This window comes from Suncus etruscus, chromosome 1 (assembly GCF_024139225.1).
Source record: "Suncus etruscus isolate mSunEtr1 chromosome 1, mSunEtr1.pri.cur, whole genome shotgun sequence".
NCBI classification, from domain to species: Eukaryota; Metazoa; Chordata; class Mammalia; order Eulipotyphla; family Soricidae; genus Suncus; species Suncus etruscus.
In genome coordinates, this window is record NC_064848.1 from 25,421,842 (window position 1) to 25,436,302 (window position 14,461).

The 14,461-nt window shown below is 31.6% G+C and overlaps 1 protein-coding gene across 23 annotated transcripts in view; it reads left to right on the top strand.

Moving 5' to 3' along the window:
* MAP2 (microtubule associated protein 2) overlaps positions 1-14,461 on the top strand; it is a 188,670-nt gene that overhangs the window by 156,797 nt on the left and 17,412 nt on the right. For 22 of the 23 annotated variants that reach the window (XM_049784050.1, XM_049784042.1, XM_049784034.1 and 19 more), the window contains 3 exons: positions 2,866-2,927; positions 8,398-8,545; positions 12,175-12,515. In XM_049784050.1, the coding sequence (XP_049640007.1) occupies positions 2,866-2,927; positions 8,398-8,545; positions 12,175-12,515 (551 nt within the window). Of the gene's footprint in view, positions 1-2,865; positions 2,928-7,374; positions 7,546-8,397; positions 8,546-12,174; positions 12,516-14,461 lie in introns of all 23 variants that reach the window. The other variant, XM_049784126.1, reaches the window with a different exon arrangement.

Genomic DNA, 14,461 nt, shown 5'->3' on the forward strand with positions numbered 1-14,461 from the left:
TGTCTTTTTTTTTTTTTAATATCATTACTATAGAGGCTTCTTCATTTTGTTTTTCTTCCCCCAAATTCAGTAGTCATGAACAATTTTGTTATTAAATGTCATGTATCATTATTCTTTATTTTTTCCCCCTTCCTGCAGAAGAGCTCATGACCATCTGTTTCTTTGTCATGCTCCAACTTAACAGTGATTGTATCTTGGCATTATTCTCTAGTGTTACGTTCTGGGAATTCCTATTTTCATTCAGTGTGTTTGGTTAAACAATGGCAATGAATATAACCATGGAATGCGTTATCATTATTTTGCTTATTTAACTTCCTCATGCTTAAAATCATTTATTTGTCCTATTTTCTATATTGTTACTGCCAAATCTGTTACTGATGTTGTTGAATTTATTCAAATACACCAAAAGTGCATAATGATTTTAAATTCTAAAATAAAAAGTAAACTTGGGATAAAATTGTGGTTGCAAGATTACTTTGAATGAAAGGGAGGGGTAAAATTGGTAATCCCATCTGATTTTGTTCTTTATATCCAAAATTCTTAGCAATTCTTTCAATCTACTAGGTTGCATTCCTTTTTTTCTATTTCATTATTGGATTTTTCTTAATGTTTTGCCTATAAGCTGCTGATATAATCAATAAATTCAGTATTACAAACTCTCAGATAAAAAAATTCTTAATATTGAAGAACCTAAATTATGTTTGTTTAAATTTTATTATCATCTCACTTTTCTTCAAGTATTTTTAATTTTACTGTTTAAAAAGTAACAGAATGAAAGAAATAAACTACAAATCATAAACGTTATGCAAATTTTTACAAAGTAAACTTGATTTTTAAATTTAAGTGCAAATAATTCTTTTAAATGTGTAATTATGCTAGGATCTCAATTTACTATATTTTTACTTGTGTATTTATTTGTGGTACATTTTCAGGTTATAAAATTTATCATTATATATCAGAGCCTTCATATAAGCATTTCAGTTATTCTATTTATTTATTTTGGGGCTCAGGGTTTACTCAATGGCTCTGCTTTCAAGAACCATCCTAGCACTGCCCAGGGGGCCACACAGGGTGCAGGGGATTATCTCACTCACTTTGCAAGCACCCTACCTGTTGCAGTATTTCTCTAGCTCCACATTTGTATGAGTTTAAAGACTAAGAGCAAAATTAACCTTTGTAAGAACAAAGAAAAAATTAATCAGTGGTCTTAATAGCCATGAAAAATCCCACATACATTGTATTTGTGTTCTTCATATAAGAATCATTGTAAGATCTTTTCTTCAGAACTAACATCTATGGTAGGATTTAAAAGTGAAAAACTTGATATTATGGAAAATGTTTATGATAAAAACTTGAGGATGAGGAATTCTGTGATATGAGTTAGAAAATAAACATGTTTTAAATCTAAATTTTATTTTACATCTTACTCAATTTTTATTAAACTTGAATATTTTCTGTTTAAAATCTGTTTAAAAATCTTAGATTTACAGATAAATGCTTAAACATTAAGATCTTTTATTTGGGCACAAAAATGATATATTCTATCTGGATGGGTGAAAGACCATGTCAGAACTATAAAATTTCAGATAACTTGGTTCAGTATCTATATGATTTTGGTATTCAGTTGTCTATATTCAGAATAAATTGTCTTTTAATTCACTTGCTAAATAAAATTTAAGATATTTAGGCTAATTAATATCTACCCTTCTATTTAAATATTAATATACTTAAATATAAAATATATATACCAAATATGGGTGTTTTGTCTTGAACCAAACTAAGTCACAGAAATTTATGATACATTATTGAAATAGCAGGTAGGCATCATTTGCACTGTTTCTTTAAAAAACAAAATAATGTTCAGAATCTGTGAATAATCTTACTAGCCAGTCTTAAATAGCATAGCAAGTTTAGAGGGTTTTTATTTTTGTGTTAGTGCTGCATATAATAGAAAATCTTTTTGAAACTTATTCAGTATGCTTATAAGAATGTGTGTATTTTTTCTCCTGAGGTTTTCTCTTTTGCGAGGCAATTTAAGGAGCAAATAAGTATACAATCTCCTACCTGTAATTTTCCAAGTACAGTTTTTAAATGGGATAGTTGGATTGTTTCTATTCATGAAAGATATTTGAGTCAAGTCAGGTAAGTCATCAATGGAAACTAGGTAATGCAGTTTAAAATTGAAACCAGAAGTATAAAACAGACGTGAGAAAAACAACAGTAACAGATGTGGTAATAATTTCATACAGGAAGAGCATGTTTAGACCATATTTTATATTACTGAACTTAAAATTCTTGTCGTGTCTTCTCTTTTGGATTAATTATTTTCCCGTCTTTTCTCATGTGATATGTTGTACATAAAAAAAAAATGTGTTGTTCATATTGTGAAGTGAAGAGGGACAGAAGGAAGGGGGTTGACAGTCTCAAAGTCAAATGCAGAAATGACTTGGTATGCCAACGACTACAAGAAGAGGGTATTGGTATCTTCATGTACACTCATTCATATCATGTCAACCCTAGAAACAACTCAGACCTCTTTTCTTTAAATTCTTTGGCATTTATATCCCTATTCTGTGACTCTGTCCTAAAAGACCTGTCCTTCTGTAACCTAAAGGTTCCTTGGCAACTTATTAGAAATCATGTACTACACTTAGCTATGCTTTAGTAAACACTAGATTATTTCATGTAGTTTAAACAATAATGAGGGCTACATGCTATAATATTTTTTTCATTTACTGAATATGAATCTTAAGATGAGAAAAATATTGCATTAGTCTAATGAAATAGCTGATATCCAAAAGGTATTAGAATATACTTATGTGGTGTTTTGGCCACTGAGTTTGGGGTTTGTTTTTTCTTCCACAGCAGCAGGTGGTGAATCAACTCAGGCTCCCAGTATATTTAAACAGGCAAAGGACAAAGTCTCTGTGAGTAAAATGATGTTTTTTTTTCTTGTTCTTCATTTAATATTCTCTTCGGTATTAGTGGTAATGTTTTTTAATAATTGTAGGTATATTTTTAGATAGTAGCTGTTTACTGTAAATTTTCATTTAAATTGTTCTCTTACCCAGAATGATTTTCAGTGGCATTTGTGTATAAAAATGTTTCTGGAGAGACTTGTGGCCATAAGTTTGCTCAGGATAGAACTCAAATTGAGGATATTCCTTCTATTTTCCTTTCCCCAAGTTATTTTATAAGTAAGATAGAAACAAACAAACCAGCAGTTTGTTCTGGCAAATAGTGAGAAAGTCCAGTTTGTTGTTTTGCATAGCCTAGAAAGAACTCACTATAATCAATACTGAACTATTTTATAATAAATGCCATGGGCTTTGCTATAAAATAAATATGTAAAAAAATTAAACAATGTAGATGAGCAAATGTAAATGAAAATACACTACATAAGTCCCCTTATCTAAAGATAGTTGCAGTTATAATTTTGATGTAAGCTGTTTATCCACATATATATGTTTGACAACAAATAAAAATTCAGAAACTCAATTGTTTATAATAATCAAGAGATTTTCATGTTTGTGTACATCATTTCAATGCCTATATAACACTGCATTTTATTTGATAATGTTAAACTTTATACATTTCTTAGTATTTGGCATTCAAAATTAGTTTCTTTGGATATTTTTAACAATATCACTGTAGAAGTCTTTTGACTAAATCTATTAATGAATTCACATGCACATGTTTAGGATGCTATTTTAATAGTGAAATTATTGCTGTTTCAAAAAGAAATCCATGTTAAATTTTTTGCAAAAAATATAGTCTTCTAGAAATGTTCTACCCATTTGCACATCATGTATTTTTTAGTTCTTGATAAAAGTGTTCGTATCTATGGACTGGAGGGTAGCCAGTGGGTAGGACACACCTTGCATGTTGCCAACCCAGGTTCAATTCTCACATTTCATATGATTTCTGAGCCCCACCAGGATTGTTCTCTGAGTACAGAAAAAGGAGTAATCTCTCTCCACCACCAAATATGACCCTTTAACTAGAAAATAAATGCTTCTGTTCATTATTATTAACAGACAATAGTATTTTATATTTTCTTATTTATGGGGATAAATATTTTATTGCTTTACTTGAGTATATTAATATTTACTTCCACATAAGTATTTTATACTTGTTTTCTTGTGATATATTGCTAAATATACTTTTTAAACTTAACAAAGAACTAGCATTAGTATTTTTCTTCTTTTTTACTGAAATAAATAAGAGCTAAAAGGCTACTCATTAAATGAATATATTTATACACATATTTTGAATGATATTTTTAAGAACTTATTACAATGCTCTGGTCTTAGCTATTACATATAAATATAAATCACAATTTTTGTTTAGTCTTTTAAAAAAACTAATATAATTTTAGACTACCTTTTTTGATGAAACAAAAATTATTATTATTAAAGGATTATTAAAGTATCAAATATTTCAGATCATTTTGAACCTAAGAAATTTTATGTTGGTTCTTCTTTTTTTTTTTTTTTGGTTTTTGGTGACACCTGGTAGTGATCAGGGGTTACTCCTGGCTCTATACTCAGAAGTGCCTCCTGGCAGGTACAGTAGCCATATGGGATGCCAGGATTCGAACCACTGTCTGTTAGAGTCATCTGCATGCAAGGCAAATGCCCTTCCTTTGTGCTATCTCTCTGGGTACTTTTTAAATTATAATATGAATGTTTCATATATTCTATATATATTCAAACAATAAGATTGCTTGATTGCTCTGGTTAACATTAAGCTTCATTTTGCACATACTGTGATTTTATAATTTGTGTTTCTTTTTTACTTTCTGATTCTGACAGAACTATTGAGTTGTGGAGATGACAAGTAGAACTATAAAATAAACTAGGTCCCTCTGAAACATTTATATTCTCTATTATGTTTTTCTTAAGAGAAATAAATTTTTGTATTGTATTATTTGTGAAAATTCAATATTCTACTGTGTAAAAAGCATATACCCAAACATAAGATTTATTCAATTCACAGTTATCATTACTATCACTATAATAACCACTATTAATATAATTATTGCTAGTATTTAAGAGATGTAATGTTTAGGAACAGATTAAAGAACTCAGAATTTCCTTCTTAGAGGAAGTACTCATTGTTTGAAAAGCCCTTAGGGACTTTTTCAAATCCATTTGCTTCAAGAAACAGTAGATATTGACATTTAATCTGACATTTAGGTCAGATTGTGTCCATTTTCTAATACAAGTCTTTTTTATTTTCCCTTAAAAATGCTCTTTTGGGGGCCTGAGCAATAGCACAGTGGTAGAGCCTTTGCCTTGCACACGGCCAATCCAGAACAGACTGTGCTTAGAATCCCAACATCCATATGGTCCCCCAAGCCAGGAGCGATTTCTGAGCACAGAGCCAGGAGTAACAACCCCTGGGCATCACTGGGTGTGCCGGCCCCCCCCCCAAAAAAAGTAGTGCTTTTTTGAAGAAGAGATTAGGCCACCAATTCATTTTTTTTTTTTTTTTGGTTTTTGGGCCACACCCTGTGACGCTCAGGGGTTACTTCTGGCTATGCGCTCAGAAGTTGCTCCTAGCTTCTTGGGGGACCATATGGGACGCCGGGGGATCGAACCGCGGTCCGTCCTAGGCTAGTGCAGGCAAGGCAGGCACCTTACCTCCAGTGCCACCGCCCGGCCCCACCAATTCATTTTTATTTTTTCCTCATTTTGCTTTCTTGTGTCCTCATCCTCTTCCTATAAATTTGCTAATATCCACAAGATTAATTCTTATTTATCTGATTCATACATGTATCATAGCACTTTTGTGGTTTTCATTGTTCTTTATTATGGCTGATTTATAATTCTTTTTCATTTGGTATTGTTGCTTGAAGATTTTTGTTTCCTTTTGTTTTGTTTTGTTTTGTTTTGTTTTGCATGGGACTGGTCTTTTATAATTGGGAAAAACAAAATAAAATTAGTTATTTTAATTTTCTATATATGTTGTGAAATTTTTTAATTTATGGATTGCAGCAATCAAAACCAATGACTTTTTATCAACCCAATTACAATTTCCACTTAAAATGTGGCTCTGTAAAATAAAGTGACTTGGGCAGTCTGTTAATGCTACGTCTCTTGTGAAGTGGAGACCAAAATAAGATAGAGAAATAGTGCACCAAGTTGGGAACTGTCTGAAAATACAGTCAGCCCAGGTTTGATCTCCAGCAAAACATGATTCCCTAATTCCACCAACTTTGACCCTGAGCACTGAATCAGGAGTATGCCCTGAGATCTGCTGAGTATGACCCAAATAAAACAACAACAACAACAAAAAATCTCAGTTTCAACGGCTTTCTCTCTAAGAGCTAAGTTATACTGATTGCTTGAAGACAGATTTCTCCTGACATATTATTTTCAGAATTTCCAAAGCCATTTATCTAATCACGCTACTTTCAACTTACCAACAATTTCCTTACTGAATATCAGCACCTGTAAACTAAAGCTTGTAACTTATGGGCAATATCTTTAGTGCTGATCTTTATTTTTAGAAATATACTACATCAGATAAACTGTATTCTATACACTATTATGTTATAAATTCTGTAATCTAACTTGATCTCAATGTGAATCTTTTTTTTTTTAATTATGGGTGACATCCAGTAGCGCTCAGGGTTACTCCTGACTCTGCACTCCTGGAATCACTCCTGGCAGATTCAGGGGATCAAATGTGATACCAGGGATCAAACCCAGGTGGCCACATGCACCTGCCCTAATTGCTATGCTATCACTCTGCCCCCACCCCCTCCATGAGAATTGTATTTATAAATTAAATTGTAATTCTAGTTTTTTTTTGTTTGTTTGTTTTTTTTATGGAATTAACGTAATCTTTTTTTGTAAGACTATTTTGATTTATTTTGGGTTTGGGCCACACTTGGTGGCTTAGGACTTACTCCTGACTCTGCACTCTAGGATATTCTTGGTGATGCTGGGTGACTGTATAGAATTTTGGGAGTCAAATCAGGCATAGCTGCATCCAAGCCAGCATCTTCCTGTCTCAATTAATGTAATCTAAAAATTCATTTTTCTTCTAATTAGAAACATTTTCTATTATTATGTGATACTATTCCTTGTTGTAAAGTTCTTGAAAATATGATTTATGATATACATAAATGCTGTTATTATTTATGTATGTGTATTCCTAAGCTAATATCAGTTAAAAGAGGTTTTCTGCTCACAGATTTTATTCTTACATAGATATATATGTTCTATCATTGATTATAGTCTTTCATCATGTGTTCTTATTTAAAGTATTCATTTAATTTATTATATGTTTAGATTTTTTTAAATTTTTCTTTCACTTCATAGTTTGGTTTATTTTGTGTTCTTGTTTGTTTTCTTTCATGGCTAGAATTCTACCTTGTCAAAGATTCCTGCCTTACAGGGTAGCACAAAGTCCCCAAGATGCAGCTCAGCTTGCCCTAGCATGACTAAAAAAGCTCCATTTTCTGACAGTTTTTTAACACAGCCCATCTCAGCAGGCTCCACAGACCGTTTGCCAATTTCAGACTCAGGGAACAAGGTAAGGCAGCAGGTCAACCAGAGGTGCAGAAAGGAATATATTTGGGAGGTTATAGGACACAAATCTCCAACTATATTATGAAAATAAAGACATTAAATTGTAAAATGTTTGACATCAAAAAATATGCCTTTAAAAAAACACAAATGAAGCAAGTAGAATCTCATCATCAAAAATAATGGAAAAGTTTTTTAGCCCTTATTCATATTTAATTTTAAGTAATATCTCAAATATAAGCAAAATATGTGATAGTACCTATATTATATAATTTGGATAATCTAATAATATTACATAATATATAACAAAAATTTGTACTCTGCTTTAGATACTATTTTAATTACCTGACAAATTCATAATATTGAAAAATATTACACGAAACTAATTTCCTCAATCACAAAATATACATATTTAGTGGTAAAATTAATTCAGAAATAAATATAAAATGCTTAAAAGTTCTTGTCACATAAATACATGGTGTATATTGTCATAATTGTTAGGAATATAATATGTACTATTGACCTGTAATGAGTAGCTTCTCATGAATAGATAGTATATTATCAAATATTTTTAGTAAAAATTTAATATACTGAAAATTACTTAAATAAAACTGACTTTGGCTTTATAATTTGAGCTTCATCATAATTAATATTAACTCCAAGATAATGCATTTTTATAATAGCTCTGGGCAATAGGGATTCTAAATCTTGAAATAGAAATGTATATATGACACTCAGTAGTATATATTGGAAGAAGTTTATCAGCATAGGAAGGAAAATAATCAGAATAATGTAATCATCTTATATAATTAAAATGAAGATTTCAAGAATCTGTTGTCCTTTTGCTTTCATTAATCAGGATGGAATAACCAAAAGTCCAGAAAAGCGCTCTTCTCTACCAAGACCCTCCTCCATCCTTCCTCCTCGAAGAGGCATATCAGGAGACAGAGAGGAGAATTCCTTCTCTCTCAACAGCTCTATTTCTTCTTCAGTACGGCGGACCACCAGTAGGTTCATTTTGGTTTGGCTTCTTTTTTATTTTGTTTTTAATAATTTCTTAAGTGAACCTTAGTTCATTATATAATGGTAATATATAATTTTCAAACCAAACATAATTTAGAGCCAGATAGAGAGTACAAGAGATGAGGCACTTGCCTTGCATGCAGCAACCTTTTATTCCAATGCCTGTCACCACAGCTAGTACTTGAGCGATGCCAGAGGTCACTTCTAAGCATAGAGCCAGGATTAATTGTTGAACCACCCTGAATGTGGCCTTCCCCCCATCAGAAGCAAACAAACAAAAAGTTCTATTTGTCCCAAAGATATCAGAAAATAATAAATTATTTATATATATAAAATTCGGTTTTAATCGGTAAGACTGAAGGATAAAATGAGTACATACTGCGCTATTATTTATTAATATGTCCAATAAGATATTGTTCAGAATAAATTATCTCTTTTTTCCAAATATAGTGTTAAAAGGAAAAACTGAAAAATTAATAGAGAAAACCAATATACAGAGTTTTAAAATGATCTATATTATTCCAAATTCTACAATCCAACTGGAAAGTCAACATTCATAAGTTAGGATTCTGTTTAGTGTAAGAATGTTCACATTCCAGGGGCAGGGTAGCTCAGCGATAGGGCTTTTGCCTTGCACACAACTGACCCAGGATGGACCTGGAGTTGATCCCTGACATCCTGCATCGTCCACCGAGCCAGGAGCGATTTCTGAGTGCATGGCCAGGAGTAATTAATGAGCATCACCAGATGTGGCCCCCCCAAAAAAAAGAAAAAAAGAAAAAAGAAGGTTGATATTCCAATGAGACTGTAAATAACTGGAATAACTTAAATTTCTTAATTTCTTTTGACTGATTACCTATAATGAACTTGTTGAGATAATGTCAACATAACCTAAAAATATTCTAGTCTTTTCCCACTTAAATACTTACTATGCTACTATCAAGTCTAGTAAAGCAGAGATGTAAATTATTTTCATATATATGTTTGATATGCCACTTATCAAGCATATATAGAAGCAAGTAATTTATTTTTGTTTTTTGGGCCACACCCATTTGATGCTCAGGGGTTACTCCTGGCTAACGCTCAGAAATTGCCCCTGGCTTGGGGGGACCATATGGGACACTGGGGGATCAAACCGTAGTCCTTCCTTGGCTAGTGCTTGCAAGGCAGACACCTTACCTCTAGTGCCATCTTGCTGGCCCCACAAAAAATCATTTTTTATACCACTCAATTTAATTATACTCTTGATAGTGACGAATAAATTCGTTAAATGTCCAGAGAAAACTAACCTTAAAGAGACTAACATGTCCACTGTAATAGTTTGTAAGTAGTTGAATTTGGTTTTCAGCCTACTAATAAAGTGAAAACCTATCCTCTGTTTTCTCTACATTTATTTGAAAGAAATAGTACTCAAGAGCCAGTCTATGAGGACCATTTGGATAATAGAGTACTTGAAAAAATATTTTAAATGGTAGAAATCACTTCTACTCTCACATTTCAGTTGATTTCATCTTTTTGTATATATTTTATAATTGACCTTATTACAATGACTTGTATAATTGTCATTTAAATCACGTTTCTTGCTTATGAATATTTGTTAGAGCAGTTGTGCTCAATACCATAGTTTTATAATATAAAAATGTCCTTTGAAATATGTTCTAAAAATTTTCAGAAATCATTCAAACTTGTCTTTACCTTAACAAAAATAACAGCCAAATGCATTGGCAAGGAAGAGACCACTTGAGATTTCTTCATCTTCAATAAAAATATATTTAACTTCAGCTATTGGCATCAGCATAATCTCTGGAGTACTGAAACTAGACAAAGGCCTTGAGTGATCTCAAGCAGTACACCTTGAACTATGCAGTTACCTGTTGCTATGGAAACATGACATTTTCTTTATAAATCTGTATCTTTGAGCTACTATGCTCTGCATTTTAAAATGTATCTGTATATAACTTTTGGTGTTTTGAATAAGTTCTATTTTGACCAGAATATGCATTCATAATTATGTGGAATTATATTCTTTGGCAGTGAACATAATTGCAGCTGATTATCAAAAGACTAGCCTGTATTTGATCTCTGCAAAGTAATAACTAAAAGATATAAGAACACTTAAAAATGTAAACAATTGCCTATACCTATTCATCTATCATCCTCGCTTCACATGGGAAATGTTCCTATTTTTTGCAGTTTTTGAAAAGGTTTCAAAGAAGTATTTTTAAATGGGAAAGTAATTTAACTCAGGAAAGGACTTTGTCCTCGAGGAGTTTGCAAGATAAATAGTTCAAAGAACCAGATAAATGCCCAGCTCACATATGTCCCTAATCTCTCACATTATATTGTAGTCACATAACATTCCCAAAATCTGACATACTCAATAACACCAGGTGTAGCTCTGGTGACCTTTCATCATTGCTGTGTATCCCTGGTGTCCGTCAATACTATGACCCAATTTCATACCCCTTGACTGAACATCATAGAGGAGGCTCAACATTTAAATTGTTTCAGTATTTTATCATCTTAATCTAGAACATTTAGACAGCATTCCAGTTTGTCATTTGGAAAACCAAACATACAATCCAATTAGGTTTGGGCTCATTTTTTACCATATATATTGTCCTACATCTTGACCTGAGATGCAAAATTTCTTTTACTTTATGGCTCTTTCTCCACCCTGGAGATTGGCTCATACCTGAATGTGGGCCAAGAGATAATACAGTAGGGGAAAAGAAGGGAAAAGTAATAAATGATATCACAAATGGTCAAGTTGAGGAAGTGAAATGCACCTTGCAGTATCCATATAACTGACAGTAATGATTATTGACTTGATTTCACATTGAAAACTAGTAAAGAAAATATAGGAGAAAATGCAATACATTAATGTATAGGATTCACTGTGAACATATGTTAACAAGTCCTGCTTTTCTAAAGAGTGGATTTTTCTTCACTAAAAGCTTAGACAAATTTTCGTAGAAATGCAGTATGTGATTTTGTAGAACAGTGTCAATTACAATGCTCCTTGATATGGGCTAAGGAGTATACTGATGTGTAATTCAGTAAATAACTTACATAGATAAAATTATGCTTTATCAAGATATAATCTTATGTTTTGTATTTATCATAATCTCAAAATGTGCTTACTGGACAGAAGAACAAATGGTTCCCATATCTTCATGGAATCCTCAGGAGCTATGAATCTATTGAAGATTAAATGCAAAATCTCTTTCCAACCAAAATAGATCAGTGTTCTTAATAATCATATAAGTAGGAATTTTTTTAAAACATTCTTTTTGACACCATCTTAATTCAATGAGAGAAGAACATTGAACTGGAGGTGACAAAGGGATGACAGGGTGGGTCAGAGACACATTGGTAGCAGAGGTATGCAGTAATTTTTATATTAAAACCAGAAAGTTGAACACTATTACAATTCTTTTACCTAAACTAAAATTAAAAAAGAAATTTTTAAGGAACATATTCATGGCATTGTAATTCATACTATCAGAATTTAAAGTATTATAAACTCCTGCAATCTATGTAAGAAGAGATATCTCATAACGTTTAATGATGCTGTGGTCTTGCTTCTGTTTTTGCTTTTTTGTTAATATAGGATCAGAGCCAATCCGTAGAGCTGGAAAAAGTGGTACTTCCACACCCACTACCCCTGGATCAACCGCCATTACCCCGGGTACACCACCAAGTTATTCTTCACGCACTCCAGGAACCCCTGGAACTCCTAGTTATCCCAGGACCCCTCACACACCAGGAACCCCCAAATCTGCCATCTTGGTGCCCAGTGAGAAGAAAGTAGCTATCATTCGTACTCCTCCAAAATCTCCTGCCACTCCTAAGCAGCTTCGGCTTATTAACCAACCACTGCCAGACCTGAAGAATGTCAAATCCAAAATTGGATCAACAGACAATATTAAATACCAGCCTAAAGGGGGACAGGTAAGAATTACTTGAACACATGTTTGATGCCAGCAGTAAAATTTCACTAGTTTTATTTGTATTTATTTATAGCCCAAATGTTTTTTTACACTAAAAGGAAGTAGGGTGTTTAACAGTCGCTAGTTATGATTAATTTTAAGAGTATGAACTTTATATGAGTAACATATTAACATAGTCATTTCTTTCGATTATTATTGGAGAGAATTGAATTGAAGTCATAGTAAAATGTATTCATTGATCATCTAAATTATATTTTCTAATGATAATCTATTGCCTGTGGATTTTAAGAGACTAAAATTACATTTCTGACAAGATTTTGAACATTCTAGTATGGATCTGCCTAAGCTTATGGAACTGTCTTTATGTCATCATTTTTATCTCCTTTATTCTTCCTCAGATAATTGTAAAATATCTGCTAGTATCAGTGCTTCATGTTCATTCCCAAATCAGAGCATGCCTAAATAATTTCTCTAGGATCATTGTCTAATAAATATGGGAGAGTAATGTTAATGTTGACAAGAAAGATAGCTTTAATTATTTCTAATAATTAAATTGGTTGTATTAGAACTTATATTTCAGATTTTCCCCTCCCATCAGAATTATTTTGTTTAATAATTGTTAGTAAAATTCTATATCTTGCAATTTATAATTTGTATTCTTAATTTATAATCCAGAACAAATGAAATATTCACAACTTTTCAAATGAGGAGACTTCACTTTTGACCCAAGCCTTGCTTGTACAGTGTATATTTGGACTAAACAAGTAGCCAGGAAGAAGATAACACAAATATTAGTTGATATCCTGTGGTATGGATATTTTCTGAGGGGATAGTTCAGCTTCTCTTGTCATTAAGGAAATTAAATTCTGTTCAGTCATTTCCTTTCCATATCAATAAGTGAAGAAGACATTTTTTTAATGTCCCAGGAAAGTCTTTCTTTTATCTTTGATGGTGTTTTCTACCACCTTTTATGTTGTCTCTTTCAGTGTCCTTTTATAATTTAATTTTTTCTTTAAATTTTTTATTGATGAAGGCCTGTTATTTATGCACAAAATTTCAATACCACACCATCAGTGTACCTCCCTATATCCAGCCCCTTTTAATTTCTTTAACTGATATGTTGTATCATGCCAAAGAATCATGTTGTATCATGTATTTCAGGCAGAAAGGTCTTAAAAGTATGAAATTATGAGGGCTACTACTTATTATTGAAAAAAGAATTCAGTGTTGTTCCTTTGACAACAAACTTTTGTGGTGTCTTATTTGATTTTTTTAAATAAAATCCAAAGTTAAGCAAAATAATGAGGTGGGAATAACTAAATAATAAAGTCTATAATAATAAAATAATAAAGCCTATAATATAGTCATGGAAGCATAATTTGTCATGAAAGAATATAATTATAAATATGAGCTACAAGAAAATTTCTATATTATTCTTATAAGCATAACTTTGCACATCTGAAAGTAGAAACTATGTGGAATCTTTTGGAAATATATTTATATCACAGATTTTCTTATTTACAACTACCATTTAAGAGTGAGTTAAATATAATTTAGTACTAATTTGAAATGTAATTGTTTTATGTATTTATTTCTCAGTTCTTTTGTGCAAAAAAAACCAAAAAGTAGAGCAACTATTATATATATATATAGTTCATAAGAGATTAAATCTCTTTACAAATAGTCCCATATCCTTAAGTAACTGTGAGTTTATTTTCTAATATTAATACTTAAATTTTATATTTTATTCTGATAGTTACAAGGGAATATAAATTATTTTCAAGATATATAACAACATTATTATAAAAGAGTAATTTATACTCTTATAGAGAATTTTTAACATATTAAAAGAGGCTTGATAATAGAAAAGAGAAAAGAATGGTTTTAATATCAACATTGTTGGTGTAATTATTTAAAACCAATCTGAAAAATACGAAGACACTTTTT